Here is a 21,995-nt window from a genome sequence, read left to right on the forward strand (position 1 = left end):
TAGAAGCCATTCTTAAGTTTAAAAAGAGTTTTAATATACAGTCCAAAACAGTTAAAAGTCAAACAAATTTTCCTTTAATTTTTCTTATTTTTTGGAGATTTTTCCTTAATTTTTGAAGATTTTTTACAGTTTTAACAATGTAGCCATCCACAACCGGAAGGAAAGTAAAAGTGTCTCTTTAGAACAAAGAAGCGGCAAATCGCAGCCATTTTTTTTCTCCAAAAAGTAACTTTCGATTTTCAATCATTGAGAAGAGTACTTTAAATTCTGAGTCAAAGTTTTCAGTTCTTTATAGAAGGTCCAGGTTTCCTAGTTAGCTCCGTCTGTTAAAAATACTCACAATTTAATTCAGAAAAAAATCAGAAGTGGAGACGGCGTCTGGCTTCGCTAGCAGCGAAGACGTCCCGATCTGCGGAGGAGCTCTGAGCTCCGGAGGAGTTCTCACCTTCACCTCGCTGGGAGCACCCAGGGAGGCTAGGGAACTCGACTCCTACTCACGAGCAAGCTCTCCTTCTCTCCTTTGCCCGGAGAGAAGTTTCAAATCGCCAAACAGCTGATACGCACTGTTTCGGCGATTCTTACGCAGTCCTGAACGGGAGGCTGTCAAACAACCCCCTTCGGCAGCCGCCAAGCCACCGGAAGTCCAAATTTTTCAGATTATTAATATAAGTAGCAATAGTTATAGTTTACTGAATTTGAATACATAATCTTACCCTGGCTCTTAATGTTCTTTTATATATATATAAATATGATCTTGTATTCAAAGCATGAAATGTTTTAGAGCCTCATCCTGTGGAGAAATATTTGTTTATTCATTTGGTGTCAGATGAGAATGACTCTTTGCTTTGATGATTAGTTTTAAATTAAGAAGAATTATTCTTGCAGTTAATGAAGATCAGCACAGAACTACTGAAGAGAAAAAAACTCATTTGTTAAACATGAGGTAGTTATTGATGGGGGTCTTGCATAAATTTAATATGAGAGAAACTGAAACTTGAAACTAGAAATGTATGCCTACCAGTTAATCCCATCACTGTCTTAGCAGTATCTTTTAAAAAAGTTTCTTTGGTGATAATTCTGGGAATGTTAGTTTTAACTATACCTTGGATGGACCAGTTTAGAAAGCAAATTAAATTTTTGAATTCTCCAAAATAAAAGAACCAGAAGTTCATCTTTGAGGTTAGATCAAAGATAAAAATCTTTCCTTCCTTCCTTCCTTCCTTCCTTCCTTCCTTCCTTCCTTCCTTCCTTCCTTCCTTCCTTCCTTCCTTTTGACCATACAGTTATTATCATATGACAATCACTCTTAGGATATTTTTTTCAAAATTTGAGTGATGTAATTAACTTATTGATTGTCAGAAAGGAAGGAAGTTAAATTCTTTATACAAACTGGAACTGTTCAGTGAGTTATCTAAATCTACTCTCGTATGATAATTGTAAGGCCCCACTTCAACCCACATCTTAAGAAAGCAGAACTCTTGGAAACAATCTCTTCCAACAGGAACTTTTATTAAGAGTAGTTGATAGCAGGCATAATAGACAGGATCTGAGGGATTCCCTTACAGATCAATGTTTTAAAGTGTCCCTAAGCAACCCCCACCCCGCAGTTCTTCTGGGCAATTCAGACCAGCAGATTTCTAGGTGTTAAATCCAGGAAAGATAACATCAGTCCGGCTCCGTTGTGCACGATCATTCAAGAGCTCTTCACACCTTATTTTGATGACGGAGAAATAAACCAGATCCCGGAGGTTTGTATCTCTTCAATCCCCTTTCCTAGCTGCCTGGTAGGGTGGAGAAGTTCAGAGGGGGGCATAGGATAAGAGGCAAATTGTTACATTGTAATGGTTAGCAGACCCGAAGGCGAATAAACAAAAGGTTACTTTGTAGTAAATAGTGAAAGTAATAAACCCGCATGCATATCTCCTCTCCCCCTTGGGAGTATGGCAGGATCCAAGGAAGGGTAAGAATTGGTTTTAGATCAGAGAAGATAGATAGAAAGGAAATATAACTGGATTCTGACAATAATAGAGCAATAGTGCCCGTGCTGCAAATTTTAAGCCTTTTGCTGAAGTTACATGTATGTTCCAATTCCACAGTAAAAATTAGAACTCTCAGAAAATTCTTTTTACTACTAGTTAGTGAATTTTTACAGTTTGCATAAGATAATGCCAAATAAATTATTTGGGGGTTTAAACCAGCAGCTGGACAGTCTGATACAGATTATTATATTAAATGAATAGCCTTACTTGCATAAAACTGGAAGCTTGACATTCATTTTATTGTATTCCAATATTATTCCATTCATATATTTTTCTTTTTTACTATTTACAGTATGTTAACTTGTATTACTATTAATACAATAGATAAAATTCAAGATATTATTTATCTTCTAGAATATTGATGATCATCATCATTAAAATATTAAAATATTGGGTTTTCTTTATTAAATTACAACAAAAGATAAAATAGAAAAAAACAGAAAAAAAGAATTAAAAGGGGAACGATGGGAGAGAGAAAAATGCAAGGAATAAAAAGAAGGAGAAAAAAGAAAAAGGATACAGTAACTTCCACATTTTTCTGATTCAGTTCCAATTAAAAATACTTTAATCTTTTGCTATAAAATTCAATAATACACAGTATTTTTATAACTATAAACTGTTCTAATTGTTAGATACCATTGACTTCACCATCCATATTTGCATTGTGGGAATCTATATATCCTTCCATTTCTGTGCATATAAAGCTGCTACTATTATTATATATAAAAATAAAGTTCTATGTTGTCCCAAAGGTACTTTTTCAAAAGGCGTTGACTTTCTTTGTTTTTCCTTGAAGACATATTGTTTCTCATCCAAGAAGCTTCTTCAGTTCTTCATGTTTTTTTTTCCAAACTGCTAATTCATCTAACTAAAAGAAAAACCTTTGGTTTCAGTTGTACATTTTTTTAAAGAATTCTCTGAATTAAAATACATATATGGTCCCAATAATGCTTGGCTTTCTTACATATCTATCAAAGGTGATAAAAAAGTATCTTCAGATTGATTAAATTTCCATCATGTATTTTACACACCATTATACATCTTTGATAATTTATCAGGTGTTAAAGACCAATCATATATCATATACATTCTCTTATAATTCAGTATGAATTTCAATTCCTTACTCCATATATTCATATTGATCAAAAATTATATTATGTCCATTTACTGTTACAGTATTTAACATATTCTTCTTCCATATTCATTTTCAATAAAGTTTATACATCTTAGCAATAGCATATTCATATCTGGTTCACAGATCCAGGCCGTAATAATTTTTTTTCCCATTTATAAAGTTAAAATTCTTCTTATCCAATTTAAATCTTTCTATAAACTGATCATAAAGAAACCAGGGACAAAGAAAAAGGAAAACAAAAGCCTCCTTCTCCAATTCCTTTCTAAGTTCTTCATAAAAAAAATCAATTAATCAATGTAGGTCAACCAACTCTGTGTGACTATCATTTCTCTTCTAAAAAAGGTTCTTGGAGTGACAATCATAGAGGAATTTTGGGACTCAATCTTGCTTTAAACCTGTTCCAAACGTTCAATATGGCATGCCTAACAAAATGATTTTGAAAATGTATATTAGTCTTAACTTTGTATTACCTTAGGTAGGCTTGTCACCTAAATCTCAAATCATGTTCTTTCAACTCAAATAATCTCCTATTTCTCAGCGTTACCAATCTTCCACCCATACCAAACAACAAGCAATAACATTAAAATATTTCTGTGGAAAAGAAAGCTCTCAAAAATTCCTTTAGCTTCCAGTTGACAGCTTGCTCTATATTTACAGTTATGATAATTTACAAATGCTAATGGATGACACCTTTTCAAATGTTGGGTGCCTACAAATATTTCAAGTGGGAGTGATGAAGTCTGAATTTTCCATCAGTTCCAATTACATTTTGCATAAATGCAGCAATTCTGAAAGGGCTTGTAGAAATAATGCCTGTGAAGTAAAAAAAAGTTTTAAAAATCATACTTGAGAACTTAATAATAAAAATGATAAATTAGGACTTAGAAAGCTATATACTGTGGAATTCAAACTGTTCCAAGTGAATTCCTTTCAGCAAATCAAAGCAAATCTGAAGCTTGTGAATTTGACAGCTTTCTGAATTACAAGGCCACCTGCAAACATGGCTCATTTCCATTCCCAAAATCTGATAATAAGATAAAAGTGTAAATGGGGTTTGCACTATAGGAAGCCAGATGCTTTTATACATCTTTTCCCTACCCTCTGCAAAAAAACCAAAAACTTTAGTTTGTTACTGTGGGATCTTTGAAGTCTGAGTACCCAAAGTAAAAAAAGCTAGTTTCATCTACATTCTTGCTCAAAACCTTGTCCTGTTAAATTAACTGTACAGTTCTTTGCAGAATTGCTATTTTGTGTATTATTGAAGAGGATAAAGAATCAAATGAATTTATGAATTATTATTCTTATCTAGTTTTACATTCATGCTGTCAGTAGGTGTTTTCCATGCTTTTAAAGACTGGGAGCAGGTTACGATTAGCAATATAAAATGAAAACATCAATAACATCACTATAATAAGAAGATGATGTCACCAAGCAAGCAGCAAAATGATCAAGTCTCCCCATATAGCTTATGGCTTTTCAAAAATATAATACCTATATGGAATTAAGGCAGAAGGCCCCCCACTAAGAAATTTGAGTACAGAGCCTCGTTAGATGACTTTCCTTCAGATGGCAGCCAGTGCAGACTCCATTGTTGTTAACTGGTGTTACATCTGCTACTGTGTGCTGAATCAATAGATTTCCATATAATTTTCAAGGGCTGATTGATATAAAACAAACTATAGCAGTCTAGCCATTAGATGACAAGATCAAAACCTAGAGAAAAGTTTTCTTTTTCATAAATAGTCACAACTGGTATACAACATGTTACTATGCAAAGGTCATAGTTTCTATCTTCTATTCATGCATAATTTGTGAGTCCATGGGGATATCCAGATGTTTCATTAAAGTTCATTTAATGTCCAAGATGAACTACCTTTGGAAATAGTTGCTATGCTTACTATATGGAATTAAGCCTATGTTGTTTCTCTCTCTCTGGTCCTAATAATCTCCATGCACTGGATCAGAGCTTCCAAAGGTTCTCTTGCCCATCCCATATTGATAATACCTCACTCCATCCCACCAGCTGTGTAGGGATAGTGTACCTGAAGAAGGAATGGGAGCAGGAGGAAGTTGGCAGTAGCACTGTGGTTCCGAGGCAGGAGATAGCACATTCCAGAGATGAGTCCAAGACAAGATACTGTGCAGTTGTGAACTGGATGGGGAGGGAAGAATAATTTCATGGTAGTTGTACCCTGACTCCCAAAGTATGTATAAACGTACATACATACATACATACATACATACGTATGTACGTACATACATACATACATACATACATACATACATATTCTGGGAGATAGGGTGCAACTACCATAAAATTATTCTGCCTAATAGAATTATTAGGCAAGATTCAGGAATCAAAGGAATGCAGCTAAAAGATGAAAAATACAAACTACAAGCATTCGTGGATGACTTGGTTTTTATATTAGAAGAGCTGCTTGAGACAAGCCTCAAGCTTCTGAAAAAGATAGAAGAATTTGGAGAATGGCAGGACTGAAAATAAATAGAGAAAAGACCAAAGCGAAATCAAAAACCTTACAGATAAAGAGAAAAAAATCAACTGTCAGAAAAAACATATCTTCAATTAGTTAAGAAAGTTAAATACTTGGGGATACACTTAACAGCAAGATGTGCAATAATAAAAAAGACAACTATGTAAAATTATTAAAACAAATAAAACTAAACGTGGAAAAATGGAAAAATCTACAACTTTCAGTGTTAGGGAGAATAGCAACGGTGAAGATGAATATTTTACCAAAATTATTCTTTTTATTTTAAACAATACCTATAAAATTTGGGGGGGAAATCTTTGATGAACTAAATACATTGATCTTGAAATTTATTTGGCAAGGAAAAAAGCCAGAATTAGATTGAAAATGCTACAAGAAGCGAAAGAAAATGGAGGATTTGGGCTGCCAGATTGAGCTTTATAATATCAAGTATCTGTATTAACATAGTTAAAAGAATGGATAACCCTTAGACATAAATGATTACTATACCTAGAAGGGCATGACCTACAACTTGGATGACATGCCTTCCTATGGTATGGGAAGAATAAAATACATAGATACTTTCAAAACCACTATATAAGAAACGCACTTCTTCTAGAATGGGAAATGATAAAAGTGAAAATTTATAAACCTGGATGGCTTTCAACAATGGAAGCGCTTGTTCACCCAAACCTAATTAACTATGAGAAAATTTTGACTTATAAAGACATTTTGAATATTGAAGGGAAACTAAAATCTAGACAAGAACTGGGAGAACAGGGCATTGATTTATCATGGTGGCCACACCTGCAAATTCAAATGAGATATGAAAAAGATGCTAAAACATCTGGATTTTATAAAGAACAAACAGAATTTGACCAGATACTAGATGAAAAATTGATTAAGAAACTGTATAAATATATATTAAGTTTAAAGATGAAAGAGGAACAAGTTAAAGAAACAATGATAATATGGGCAAAAACTTTGGGCATAACATAGAGTTAGAAAATTGGCAAAGCCTTTGGGAAAGAAACTCTAAAATAACAAAGGTTGTGGCTTACAAAGAAAACCTACATAAAATGTTTTACTTAATACCTATGAGGTTAGCAAAAATGTTCAAAAATATGTCGTATCAATTATTGGAAATGTAGACAAAAGCCAGGCACATACTATCAACTTTGGTGGACATGCCCCAAAAGATTTTGGTCAAGAATACATATATGGTTAGAGAAAACATGTATATTTTAAACCAGAATTATTTTTGTTAGGCATAACTGTAGGAAATTATGAGAAAGAATGTCTATATTTAATGTTACATTTACTAACTGCAGTGAGACTTGTATTTGCTCAGTATTGGAAAGATGAAGAATTACCAGCAGAGGAAGAGATAATAAAGAAAAAATTGGTGCAGAAATGGACCAATGGACATTGAAAATGAAAGAGAAAGAAGATTCAGAATACTTCAGAATATGGGATACATTTTATCAATGGCTAGAAAAGGGAGGTAGAGAAAGGAGTTTAACATGTATTAGTAAGCTAAATATTGGAATCCACACAAAATGTTGTTTATAAAATATTAAGGATTTGTGACGGGTAGGCCTCTTTGGCTGGATGGTGGGGGGGTTAGATGGAGGTTTGGTGGAGGAGGAGAGGGGCTGTTTAATCTGCCCCCCCNTAACTTATATTTTCTAAATATAAGTTGTGGCATCTGGGTACAACTTGAATAAAATATTACATGTTTAATATTTTTAATGAATATGTATTTGCTTTTCATGAATAACTGCTCGTGTCTATAGATTTAAATTGCCAAAGAAAATATGTATCGATTTTATTAAGTAGGCAGATTTCAATCTTATGCACAATTTTGATTTTTTTAAAATCCTAACATTTTCAATGTGACTGATGCAGCCTATGGGGAGAATTGCCATCTTATTTTTTTAAAATCAAGATGGGAGAAATCTCTAGAGAAACTAAATGAATATAGCAATAGCAATGACACCACTTCCTAGTGCTTTACAGCCTTCTCTAAGCAATTTACCGAGTCAGCATATTGCCCCCCCCCCAACAATCTTAGTCCTCATTTTACCGACCTCGGAAGGATGGAAGGCTGAGTCAACCTTGAACTGCTGGCAATCGGCAGTCAGCAGAACTAGCCTGCAATACTGCATTCTAACCACTGCACCACCACGGCTCATATGTTTATGTAACAATGTATAACAATGTAATATTGTTGTATAACACTAATGATAATATTCAGTACAATATATATTATTTACTCTCTTTCAAATATATTGTTTAGACCAGGGCAGACTATGGTGAAATTAAACAAGCATCAGTTTTACTTCTGATACCTCTGCAACTTTTTAGAAATGCTCTAAGCTCCTTCCTTCTAGGCAACAACCATCATCTTCCTCAATATAAAATGACCCATCTTTTCCTTCACTATGTTTGCTCTTTGTGGCCAAGGAGAATGGACATTCCATGAGGAAGTTCCAAATCTACATGGAAGAATGGAACCAAGCTACTAATGTACATTCCCTTTAAAAACAAAAAAGAAACAAGGAGATTGCACAAAGCAGAAGTTCCTACCTATATTGAAAATTTGGCCTTTTCGGCATGAGTGATTTAAATAACTGTATTACATAACTGTATTACATAACTGTTTTTGTGTATTTCTTGGAAGCATTGTTATGGCATTGACTCTACATCCGAGTTCCCCAACCTTTCTGGCTTTGTGGACCAGCAGGGAGGAAGAGGGGATGAGCGGTGGGCAAGTGCATGAGCGGTGGGTTCTGCATGAGCGGTGGGCAAGTGCACACGCGCAGCTCCATTTGCACAAGCAGCGGGCAAACGTACCCACCACTCACACAATTGGAGCTGCGCAACACACACTCGCCCGCCACTTTTGCGCACTGGTACTGGGTCGTGGCACAGGGGTTGGGGACTCCTGCTCTACATTATATCATTTTTAAAGGCATTTTAAATGGTTCTTCTATGTTGCTTTGAATCATTGACAAATTAGGCTACCTTGAGAATTGAATTATAGTAATAGTAACAATATAAAAAATTGCCTGCCTCATGATCCCAAAGAAACACTGCAAAATTATTTTCACAGCATTTCTCTACAGTAGCAGTTTACCCAAAGTTGCAAAATTCTACAGTAGGACATAACCCACAAACTAAGGTTAGGGTTATCTCTACTTTTCCATCTGTCTCAGCCCCCGGAACTGAACTAACGTTTAGGAGGACTGTTTTCCCCCCCCTTTCTTGGCTTTCTGCTGCTGGACTCTGTGACTGACTGGGATGTACCTCAGGACAGAACTGCTGGCCCTGCGCGATTCCCCCCTCGCGCAGGTGTGGCCCAATTCAATTCTAAGGGCCTGCCTCAATGACGGGGTGTGGAGCCCCGAGAGGTGGTATGCAGCTAAAAGAGACCAAAAGAAGCTGAAACTGAGGGTCTTTTTAAAGGGGTGTTTTAGTAAATTTTTAAGGGGTTCGGGGTTTTTAGGGGGTTCGGGGTTGGCCCGAGGGGACTTGGGGGAGCCCTCTCTGAGGCCAAGGCCAGTCCAGTCTGGGGGGCGCGGAATGGTAAGGGAGGAGACTGGGGGGTTAATAGAGGGTGGTGTGATTAGTACGGTCAGTGGGAGGGGCAGATACGGCGGGAGCAGAGGACCATATCGGGTTTTGGGAGCACGCACACGCTGCTTACAAGCTTGTGGGTGCTCCGATCCTCAGGGCTCTACTNGCGACTCCCAGGGGGAGGGCCTTCTCGGTGGGAGCTCCCACCCTCTGGAATGAACTACCCCCAGAGATCCGGGTGATCCCGGATCTCCCTTCCTTCCGCCGCGCCCTTAAGACATGGCTATTTCAACAAGCAGGACTGGCCTAGGGGGAGATTTTTAGTGGGGTTTTAAAAACAATTTTAAATTGACACAGGCCAAATCCAATATTTCATTTTAATTATGTTTTTTAAATTGGGGTTTTTTGTATTTGTTTTTTATCAGGCTGTCAGCCGCCCTGAGTCCGTAAGGAGAAGGGCGGGGTAAAAATTCAATTAAATAAATAAAAATAAATAAATAAATAAAAAATAATAAAAGATTGTTAAAAAAAATCTTCCCTCCCTGAAGAGAATTGGATTTGATTGGATCTCACAAAGTTGTCTTTGGGTTAGGCCTCAAAATTGTCAGCTCCTATCTGCCTTATTACATAGACCAGACAAGGGCAGATAAGCTAATTCTACTTTATTGTAAAACATTTTTTTTAAAAAAAAAAAAACCTTTCTTAATATTGTAATTGCTATAGCAGAATAAATGTAAAAGAAACAAAAATTCCCATACTTCCTACATTTTTATATGACAGAAAAAATAATTGGGTCCTTAAAGCTTGTATTAATTATATTTAAGTAGAACTGTAAGCTTTTGAAAATCGGAAGATGGAAAGATACATTGTGCATGCTCTGTAACTCAATCATTGACCAGTGAGTTTAATGTATTCTTTCCTCCTTTTTTTCTTTCTTTTTTTAATTTGTAGGTTTCCTAAGTACTGGAGACCAAGCAGCAAAAGGCAATTATGGATTACTTGACCAAATTCAAGCTCTGAGATGGATTGAAGAAAATATTGGATCATTTGGAGGAGACCCCAAAAGAGTCACTATTTTTGGATCAGGAGCTGGAGCATCTTGTGTTAGTTTGTTGACATTATCCCACTATTCAGAAGGTACCTAACCATTCTCCATGTTAAATAATATAATTTTAATAGTCATAAAGTAAGAATGGGTTGCAAAAACAGTAGGAATTAGTTCTAGAAATTACTACAGGTAATGCTCAATTTACAACCACAATTGAGCCAAAATTTTCTGTTGTTAAGTGAAACATTTATTAAGTGAATTTTACCCCATTTTATGACATTTCTTGCCACAGTTGTTAAGTGAAACACTACAGTTGTTAAGTTAATAACACAGTTGTTAAATGAATCTGGCTTCCTCATTGACTTTGCTTATTAGAAGGTTGCTAAAGGTGATCACATGACTCCAGGAGACTGCAATTTTCATAAATACATGCCAGTTGCCAGTGTCAAACTTTGATCACATGACCATGGAGATGAGTTGGATCGTAAGTGGAAAATTCATTTTTTCAGTGTGTCTATAACTTTGAATGGTCACAAATGGTTGTAAGTCAAGGACTACCTGTATGATATCAGCAACTTATGTAATACTAGACACACATGCCTGCATGGATCATTGTTTCAGTGATATTTCCTTATCTAAACAAAGAAACAGAATGACCAAGGGTGGGTAAAAAAGTAATGGGAGCAGAAGCAACTTCCAACTTCCTACCAGCTTCCTCACTGAGTTTCCTTGTGGGAATCTGACAGGTAACAATGGAAATTTCCCTTCCTTTCCCTTCCCTTCCCTTTTTGACAGGTAGGTAAGTGGCTGCTGATGAATGGGGGAGGAAGCAAGGCATTGGGAGACTGGCTGGGAAACTTTCAAGAGACATTGAAAATGAAGATCACATGACTGCAGCAGCAGTCTAGTAGTGCAGCAGCAACCTATAGCAGCCACAGCCTTTCCAAATTTCATTACCACGGGAGACATGGGTCACAGATTTTGAATGCATTCTGTAAGTTAGCCCACTTGAGGTCCCTTGGCTCAAAAATTGTTGCCCTATGATACATTATTTGCCCAGTTAAAAGTCATGAGAATAAGTGTTTTCATAATATATAGATTAAATCAATAAACTAATCAGGATCAAATTAGTACAATTCCATTCTAAAAAATACAGCATCCAAAAATCTTTTGCCACAATTAGATTGGTCAACCACGCATACTGCAAAAGAAAAAAAAGATATAAATTTGTGTTAGACTGCACAATATTCTACTGAAATATTCTACTCCACTATTCTGTTTGAAGTTGAGTTGATTAAATCATCCCATTGAACAAAATCTGCAGACTTGATTGTCAAATCAGTTCTCTGTTTTGAAGTAGCTTATGTATAAGAGATTTTGTGAAGCTTAGCAAAGTCCAGATACAAATGACAAAAGCATTACAGGTTTTTAAAAATAAAAAAGTTAATGTTGCCAGATAACAATTGCTATCAACATGTATCTATGTTAGGAAGAGAAAGTAACATCCTATGTAACATCCTGTTACATAGATGAATATCCTAGATATTCACATTGGATTTTTTTATACAATGAACATTGAATATGAGAGGAAATATAGCTATCATTTGGCAAGAGGACTGCAATAATATTTTGTTGTCATTGTTCTAAGCAAATTGAACAGTGCTTTCTCTTAATCAGTACGTCTTCGTGATATCATGTAAATATTCCTTTTGCTTTGTCAACTTTTGTTTGTGTGTGTATTTTAATTTTCACTTTTGCACCTGCAGGTCTGTTCCAAAAAGCAATCATTCAAAGTGGAACAGCCCTGTCCAGCTGGGCAGTGAATTACCAGCCTGCCAAGTACACTGCAATTTTGGCAGAAAAAGTGGGATGCAACACTTTGGACACTACAGACTTAGTTGAATGCTTTCGGAATAAGAACTACAAAGAACTCATTCAGCAAACAATCACGCCAGCTACATACCACATTGCCTTTGGGCCTGTGATTGATGGGGATGTAATTCCAGATGATCCACAGATTCTAATGGAACAGGGAGAATTTCTGAACTATGATATAATGCTTGGTGTAAACCAAGGAGAAGGTTTAAAATTTGTAGATGGAATTGTGGATAATGAAGAAGGCATATCTCCAAATGATTTTGATTTCTCCGTATCTAATTTTGTGGACAATCTATATGGTTATCCAGAAGGGAAAGATACTCTAAGAGAAACCATTAAATTCATGTACACAGATTGGGCAGACAAGGAGAATCCTGAAACACGAAGGAAGACTCTTGTAGCACTTTTTACTGACCACCAATGGGTTGCACCAGCTGTTGCCACAGCAGATCTCCATGCTCAATATGGTTCTCCAACCTACTTCTATGCATTTTATCACCATTGCCAAAGTGAAATGAAACCCACTTGGGCTGATTCTGCACATGGTGATGAAGTCCCTTATGTGTTTGGTATCCCCATGATAGGTCCTACTGAATTATTCAACTGCAACTTTTCAAAGAATGATGTCATGCTCAGTGCGGTTGTTATGACCTATTGGACAAACTTTGCCAAAACAGGGTAGGATGACACCTAAAATTTTAGACATTTCATTGCTTTATAATAATATAATTATAATGATAAAAGGTTATTTTTTGATATTGTTATAAAATCCTTCTTGTTGGACCTGTCCTTGTTTCACAGAAGGCACCCTGCTGTAGAATGAAAGCAGTGTTTTCCAAATATAATATACAAACAAGGCTAGCTTAAAAGAACATGGTGTAGATTTTGGGGAATTTGATCTCTCTATATGTAAAAGTATAAGGATTGATTATTTTGTCTTTTTTACAAATTATTCTGAATAGCTTTCAAGTCCTTGGACCTTATACAATTAAGTTTATCATCTTTGACTAAAATAGGCCTTGTCCCACCAACCCAGTTTAAAAGAGGCAAGGCACTAAAGCAAATTTGCCATTTTTAGGTATTATCAAGACTAAAGCTCATATTTCTTGCCATCCAACTACATTTCTTTGGAAGAATTGCAATACAAAATATAATTCAATCATCAAGCACATTTGATTTCTGTATATAGATATTGCTATGGCTGAGAGATATCTTTGTCACATTAAATTGTTTCATAAATAGCAACAATGTGGTTAGTTTGTCTATTTCAGCCCTGTTTTCTCAGCATTGTATATTCCCATAACATTTAGGGCATATAATGTGTTACAAAGAAAAAAAAAGGGAAAATTATTTAATCAATACTGCCATTGTGGTTTTTTTATATAATTAATTGGTTGCCTTTTTAAAATTAAAGATGGGGTAGAAGATGCAATAGAAGTAATTATATATATTTGTTTCTTCATCCAGGTATATGATTAATTTTAAATTTTATTTTTAGTTTCTTAAATGTGAAAGCTCACTATACATTTGTGAAGCATATGAAAGGAACATAATGCTACAATAGGTCAGAGGAACTTATTGGTAAAGCTAACAGAAAACATTTTATATAACTATTATCTTAATTAATAATGCAGTATTTCCCCCTCTAGATAGCAGTGATGGTTGTTCTTTTGTTTCAGGTTTTGAAACTTTTTTTGTTCTCTCTTCTTGTCTTAGTATTGAATTTTAAGAAAGGTCCTTTTAAGTAAGGGCCCATCAATCTTTCCAACGAACCTTTATGGCAAATCCATGCTTTCAGAACTGCAGCTCTACTGCAGTACAGAAAATGATATGCAGCAATATTGGACAGTTCAGAGAAAAACATAGTGTCCTGATTCATTCAGGAACTTAAGTAGATTTCATAGGATTTAAGAAAGTCAGACTGGCATATCATGAAAAAAAGCAAGCAATTGTTTCTGTTCCACAAAGAAACCAGGAGAGAACATATCCTTCTCTTTATTAAAAAGTGATGTACTCCTCTTTCTTTCTTGACTCTTAAATCTCAACTGCATTCTTACATTTTGGATGGATGGAGAAATGGATGCATGGATGATTGGACAGATAGATTAATTCCACTGACCTCCAACCCTGGTAATTTTTCCCATAAAAATCATAAATAACATAACATCACGTCACAACACAACACAACATAACATCAGAATTGGAAGGGACTTGTAGGTCATCTAATCCAACCCCCCACCCAAGCAGGAGACCCTACACCATTTCTGACAGATGACAGTCCAGTCTCTTCTTGAAAGCTTCCAGTGATTAAACTCCCCCAACATCTGAAGGCAAACTGTTCCACTGATTGATTGTTCTCACTGTCAGAAATCTTTTCCTTATCTCTAGGTTGTATCTCTCCTTGATCAGCTTCCATCCGTTATTCCTTGTCGTTGAATGCCTTGCTGAAGTCTAAATATACTATACTGGTCTACTAATTTAGTTACTTGGTCAAAGAATGAAATAAGATTGGCTTGGCATGATCTGTTTTTAATAAATCCATGCTGGCTTCTAGTTATAACATTATTTGTTTCTAAATGTTCGCAGATCTGTTTTTTAATTATCTTTTCCAGTATCTTCCCAGGTATTGATATTGGGCTAATTGGTCTGTAATTTCCTGGGTCTGTTTTTTTTTTCCTTTTTTGAAGATGGGAACCACATCAGCCCATTTCCAATCCTCTGGTAGTTCTCTGTGCTCCAGGATTTTTTAAATATATAGTACAATGGTTCTAAGATTACATCTGCCAGCTCCTTCAGAATTCTGGGATGTAATCTATCAGGTCCCAGTGATTTATATTCATCAAGATCAGACAGGGGTTCTCTTACCATTTTTTTCTTATTTTAACTTTTATTTCTAGTCTGTCTTTTTCAGTTGTTTTTGGTAGATTGTGTGAAGACCGATGCAAAGAATGAGTTAAGCAGCTCTGCTTTCTCTCTGCTGCCTGTTACTTCCTTGCCATCTTCTCTCTTTAGTGGACTGACTGTTTCCTTGATTTTTTTCTTGTTATTTATATTTCCTACATACATTTGTTAACCAGTTGGCAAAGAATCCATCTATTTTTTCTGCTTGGTTGGGTAGCCTGTGGTATATACCTATGGCAATGAAATTCTTTTTTTCTTTTATATTGACCCATGTGAATTCTAGGAGGTTTTCGTCTTTGGTCTCATGCATTTCTGTAGCAATATAGTGGTCTTTTACATAGAGTGCAACTCCACCTCCTCTTTTATGGAGTCTGTTTATTTTTAACGCTTTATATTCTTCTATCAGTATGTTCCATCCCACCAAGCTTCAGTAATTCCAATTATATCATATCTACCTTCATGTATTAATAATTCTAATTCACCCTGTTTGTTCCCCAAACTTTGTGTATTTGTATATAGGCATTTGATATCTTTTTGTCTGACTCTGGGTATGCTTCCTATGTTTGACATTTGAGTTTGTCTTCCTTCCTATCCCTCCTTACCTCATTATTTGATTGCTTTTCTAGGGGTTTTTGCTTGTAATTAGGTCCTGGAGATCCTAAAGATTGCTCCCCCTCCCCCTCAGTTTTAGTTGATAAGTTGAGCCAAGCGTTTTCCAAAAACGTTCTTCCCAGTTTTTGTGATTTTGTTCCCTTGAGAACTGAATCTCATATCACCAACACTCACCTTTTTTTTTCTAGGGAGTTTTGGGGTGTCTATCACAGAAGCACTTCATATTGCTACTATTTTAGAAACATTTGATGGTGCTTCTTTTGTAGGTGTCTGCGTGTTTTCTTCCAGGGACAAGTCTATGAAATTGATTGCTCAGCACCAGTGGGGCTGCATCAGTGTGGGTTGGGTTGGACAGGGGTTTTGTTCTAGGTTTGTGTTTTTTTTCTATGAGTGACATGTTTCCATGTGTAAGGGATCAATTCTTTTAGAAGTTATTTGATCATTATTATGGTCAATTTGGACACACTTTTCTTGCAAGGTTTGGGGTTTCTCATTTTGTGGGTTGAGTTTCAAAGTGGTTAGAGTTTACTCTAGACCTTTTATTATTTCTTCTTTTTTTTTACATTCAATAGTATTTATTCAACAAACGTGCTGTCTGAGTTTACATTCGCTAATACATATTTAATTCCTAATCCTTCATTCTTTCCTCTAGCCATTGATAAAATAAGTCCCAAGTTTGATAATATTTTGTTTCTTCCTTTTCTTTCAGCCTCAGAGTCAGTCTATCCATCTCCACACATTCTAATATTTTTTTAAAATTATTTCTTCATCTAATGGTATTTCTTCATTTTTCCAATACTGCGCAAATATAATTCTTGCCTCTGTTGTAACATGCAAAGTCAAATATATGCAATCAGTCTTTTCTGGCATTATACCTACTAAAAAAAGTTCAGGTTTAAAATCTACATATTCTCCCAAAAAATTTTCTAGCCAGGCATGTATCTTTTTCCAATAACTCTTTGCTTTGGCACATGTCCACCAAACACGGTAATAAGTACCTGACTTATGTTTGCATTTCCAACATCTATCTGACATGTTTTTAAACATTTTTGCTAGTCTTGCTGGTGGCAAGTGCCATCTATAAAACATTTTATATAAATTTTCTTTATAAGAAGTTGACATTGTCAATTTATAATTTATTTCCCACAAATTTTGCCATTTTTCCAGTTCTATATTGTATCCAATTTTTTTACCCATCTTATCATTGTTTCTTTAACTTATTAATTTTCCATTTTCAAAGTTAATAGAAAATTATAAAAATTCTTAATTTCTCATCAGAAGTTAATAATATCTTATCAAACAAAGTTTGCTCCTTGTAAAATCCATGCAGTTTAACATCTTTATCATATCTAACTTGCATTTGTAAATGTGCCCACCATGATAAATTGATACCCTGATTTTCCATTTCTTGTTTAGATTTTAAATTTCCTTCAGAATTTAGAATATCTCTGTATGTCCGGATTTTTGAAAGTACGTATGAATTTTATTTTTCCCATACCATAAGAAAGGGTGCCACCCCAATTGTAAATCATGCCCCTCCAAATATAACCACCTTTTGTTTCTAAAAATTATCCATTCTTTTACCCATGTTAATACAGATGCTTGATAATATAAAACCCACTCTGGTAAACCAAAACCTCCATTTTCCTTGGCATCTTGTAACATTTTCATGTTAATTCTAGCTTTCCTTGCCAAATAAATTTCAAAATTAATGAATTTAAATCTTCAAAGAATGTTTTCTCAAGTTTTATAGATATTGTTTGGAATAGAAATAAAATTTTCAATAGTATATTTATTTTCACTGTAGCAATTCTTCCTAATATTGACAATTGCAAGTTTTTCCATTTTTCCAAGTCCACTCTTATATGATTCAATAATTTTGTATAATTATCTTCCTTTATCGTTGAACATCTTGCTGTTAAGTATATCCCCAGGTATTTAATCTTTTTAACTATTTGTAGTTCTATTTTTTCTGACATTTATTTTTTTTGTTTATCTGAAAGATTTTTAACTATTATTTTAACTTTTTTTCTGTTTATTTTCAGTCCTGCTATTTCTCCATACTGTTCTATCTTTCCCAATAGTTTAGGAATAATCTCCAAGGGTTCTTCTAAAATAAATACCAAAATTTGCAAATGCTTGTAATTTGTATGTTTCACTTTTTATTTCTAGTTCTTTAATTTCTGTATCTTGTCTAATATTTCTATTTAGAACTTCCAAGGTTAAAATAAATAACAATGGAGATAATGGACATCTTTGCTTTGTACCTTTTCTTATGTCAAAGTTCTCTGTATAATCTCCATTCACAATCACTTTCGCTGTTTGTTTATTGTATATTGTTTTAATCATATTTATAAAGTTTTGTCCAAAGTCCATTATTTTTAATTGTTGAATCATAAATTGCCAGGAAACATTATCAAATGCCTTTTGGGCATCTAAAAATATTAGTGCCAATTGTTTCCCTGGATGTAATTCATAACATTCCAATATATCCATTATCACTCTTAGATTATTTTTAATTTGTCTCTTTGGCAAAAAACCATTTTGATCTGAATGTATAAATTCAGTTAAAAATCTTTTCAATCTCTCTGCTATTACTGAAGTGAAAATTTTATGATCCACATTTAATAATGATATCGGTCTGTAATTTTTTATCTGTGTCAAGTCTGAATCTTCTTTTGATATTAAGGTAATATTTGCCTCTGTCTATGTATTTGGGAGTTTAGCCTCCAACAAAAGTTCATTGTATAACCTTCAATGGTTCACTTAATATATCTTGTAAAGATTTATATAGCTCCGCCGGTAGTCCATCTGGCCCCGGTGTTTTCTCATTTTTTTTGTCTTCTTATAGCCTCTGTTATTTCCATCATTGTTATTTTTTCCTCTAGCATAGTTTTAAAAGTTTCTGAAATTTTTGGAAGATTATTTTCTTCCAGATATTGAATTATTTTCTCCCTTAGAATTTCTTCTATATCATACAGTTTCTTATAGTATTCTTTAATTATCTTTTTTATTTCTTCATTTTTAAATTGTAGGCAACCTTTTTCATCTACTAAATTATTTATCAGTTTCTTCTCCTTCTGTTTTTAAAGTTTGTAAGCTAACCATCTTCCTGGTTTGTTTGCATTTTGAAAAAAAAATGTTTTGCTCTTTTTATTTGCTGTGCCAATTTTTCTGAATCCAACAAATTTAATTTATGTTTTATTGTTTCCATTTCTCTTTTCAGAATCTTATTTTGCAGATTCATTTGCAGTTCTAATTCTAATTTTTCAAATTCTTCCCTTAATAATATGTATTGTTGTCTTTCTGTTTATTTTTTTCGCCATGTATGTTATAGCTATACCTCTAAAATATGCTTTAGTTGTATCCCATACATTTTATAATGTTGTATCTTCTTTTTTGTTTTCTTTAAAGAAAAACTCCATTTATTTTGTTGCTGGTTCTACAAATTCTTTTTCTTTTAATATAGATTGATTCAAGGTCCATCTTAATTTTTTTGGTATTCCTCTCCATGTCATTTTTAAGGGGTTGTGGTCTGCCCATGTACCTGGTTCTATCTCAATCTCCTGCATACTTGTCCTCAATTCAGATGTCATCCAAATCATGTCAATTCTGGACCAGGATTTATGACTATTTTAATAAAATGTATATTGTAATTTTCCTGGATTAATTTCCCTCCAGACATCTTGTACCCCAATTTCCTCTATCATATTAAAAAAAAGTCTTAGGTAGTCTTCCCCCCCCCCTTTTTCTTGTTTTGCTACTTTTGTAGTCTAATGTCCCGTCCACTGTTGCGTTGAAATCTCCTACTAAGCAAATATTTTGATACTCCATTTCTGTTATTTTTCTGTGGAGATTTTGATAAAATTCTTCCTGTTTATTATTTGGTGCATATATTGCTACCAACAATGTTTGTTTTTTATGTAGAAATATTTCTACCATCATAATTCTTCCTTTTTCATCTGAATAAATCATTTTAGAGTCTACTGTCTCTTTAATATATACAGCTGCACCTGTTTTTTTTCTGCTGCACTGATGCATGGTAAAGTTTCCCAATTTTGGGATATTCCAACAGTTTGTAATATTGTCTTTTTATATGTGTCTCTTGCAAACAAATTATATCTATGTTTAATTTCTGTAGTTTTCTAAAAAAATATTTCTTTTTGATGGGGTATTCAGTCCATTTATATTCAGTGAAAAAAATCTGTTTTCTTTCTCCATTTCAATTACTTATATTTAGGTCTTGTCAATCTCATAGTCCTCTGTTCTCTAGCTATTCCCTCACTCTCTTGATCAAGTTTCTGTTTCTCTTCTTCTATTTGTATAGTTGCTTCCTCAGTTGCTTCTTCTGTTTGTTTCTGATCATTTCTCTTCTCTTGTTGATATTGTACTCCTTCATTTAAAGAAGCTTGATTTCTTTCATCAAAGTCTTGTACCTTCCAAACTGAGTCCAGTCGGTATCTTGTATTATTCCAGTTGATTAAGATCCCTTCTGGCATTAACCATCTGAAGTTTATACCTTTTGCATGTAGCTTTGTAGTTAAGAAGTGATATTGTCTTCAGGTGTCTCTTACTCTCTTGGGGATCTGCTTTAACACCACATTTTCTTTATTCTTGTATTGGCTCATCTCTAACTTTTCTCAGTATTTCATCTCTTGTTGTTTTCTTTATGAATCTTACATGAACTTCTCTGGGTAGTTTATATTTCCTTGCATAGCTTGAATTCATTCAAAATATTTCATCTATCTCCATTTGTATCTCTGCTCGGTCTGCTTTCAAAGCCTCTGCCAATAAATCAATAATCACAACTGCTATATCTTCTTCTCTGTCTTCAGGAATATTTTGAAATCTTAAGTAATGTTCCGCTTTCTCCATTTCTAAGATCGCCACCGTTCTTTCTAGGTTTTGATTTGCTTGTTCTAATTTTTCATTTTCTTGCATTAGTACTTCCATTTTTTGTCAATATTATCTGATTTATTTTCCATTTTCTGAATTCTTTGTTCATTTTTAACAATCATTTGCTGATGAGCTTCAAATTGTGTCTTTATATCCAACATTTGTTCATTTAATTTATCATAATTACTTTTTGTCTCATCATGGTTTCTCTGTATTGATTCTTGAATTAATTTTAATGTGGTTTGCATCTCAGTTTGGGCAGTGCTTATTTTCTCATGCTGCAACATTGTTTCAATAGATCCCTGGCTTGTTGGACTAGATGTTCCAACAGAAGGTGCAGAGGAAGTTTTTTTCATAAGTCTAGTGAGATTTGATGCACTCATTTTTTGAGCCAACTATCTTAGGCTAAAATCCAAACCATGAAAAGAGCCAACTACTTTAGGCTAGATCCAAATTCTCAAGGAGAAAAAAAAGAAAAAAGCCAACTATCTTAGGCTAAATCCAAATCCTCCAGTCAAATCACAAATGTAAAATGCCCGCTGTCTCCAAATAATTCCTGTTTTGGTTATATCTAGAGTCAACAGATATAATTGTAGAGAGTCTTTTCTCATGCAAAATCATATAAAGGCACTTTGTTTACACCAAGTGTTGTTTCAAGGTCAAACACTTTTCAAATTCTTTCATTATTTGGTATTACTGTAGTATCTCCTTTCACCACTAGATGTCCTCATACACTGTATTGTCTATATCCAGCTTTAAAAGTTTTTTACAAAGTTTTCTTTTAAAGTTCTTTGTAGGTTATTTACCCTAGAAATTAAATCTAATTTTTTTCCCATGTCTTGGAGGTTAAGTAGTCTTTCTTGAAGTCGAACTAAGTTCCATTTTTAAGTATTCTTTTATATTCCTTAAATTCCTTCCCCCTCTTGTAATTTCTCGCCGCTTTTAACTCTCTTCTTCCCTAGTCCTTCTGGGGTCTTTACTTTGTAGATTTTTCCCAATCAGGGGATCAGTATTTCTGAGTCCATAAGGAAAAGGAATAAAAAACAGGCTCACCCAGTTTCAGCATACTGTTGACAATCAGCTGTTTGGTGGAGCACCGGGGCTCCTTGCTTTTTTTTCTGGCTGATGATGACTTGGGCTGCCTGTGCTTACCAGGCAGCCTTTCTTCCATTCTTTAAAAAGGTTTCTTCAGTCCGTCTGGACTGACCCCTTGGGGTCGCCAGACTGAACGAAATTGGACTAAGAAGCCGGAGCCCCGGTTTCTTCCACCTGTCTTGTCATGGTGTCAGACCAGAAGTAGTAATAATAATAATAATAATAATAATAATAATAATAATAATAATAATAATAATAATAATAATAATAATAATAATAATAATAGTAAAGTTGGAAGGGACCGTGGAGGTCATCTAGTCCAA

At 34.5% G+C, this 21,995-nt stretch overlaps 1 protein-coding gene across 1 annotated transcript in view; it reads left to right on the forward strand.

The window, feature by feature from the left end:
* LOC107292234 (neuroligin-4, X-linked) overlaps positions 1-21,995 on the forward strand; it is a 36,479-nt gene that overhangs the window by 6,494 nt on the left and 7,990 nt on the right. The window contains exons 3-4 of the mRNA XM_015821308.1: positions 10,194-10,379; positions 12,057-12,846. Coding sequence (XP_015676794.1) covers positions 10,194-10,379; positions 12,057-12,846 — 976 coding nt within the window. The remainder of the gene's footprint in view (positions 1-10,193; positions 10,380-12,056; positions 12,847-21,995) is intronic.

Source organism: Protobothrops mucrosquamatus, unplaced genomic scaffold (genome assembly GCF_001527695.2).
Source record: "Protobothrops mucrosquamatus isolate PMUCROS unplaced genomic scaffold, P.Mucros_1.0 scaffold1301, whole genome shotgun sequence".
NCBI lineage: Eukaryota > Metazoa > Chordata > Lepidosauria > Squamata > Viperidae > Protobothrops > Protobothrops mucrosquamatus.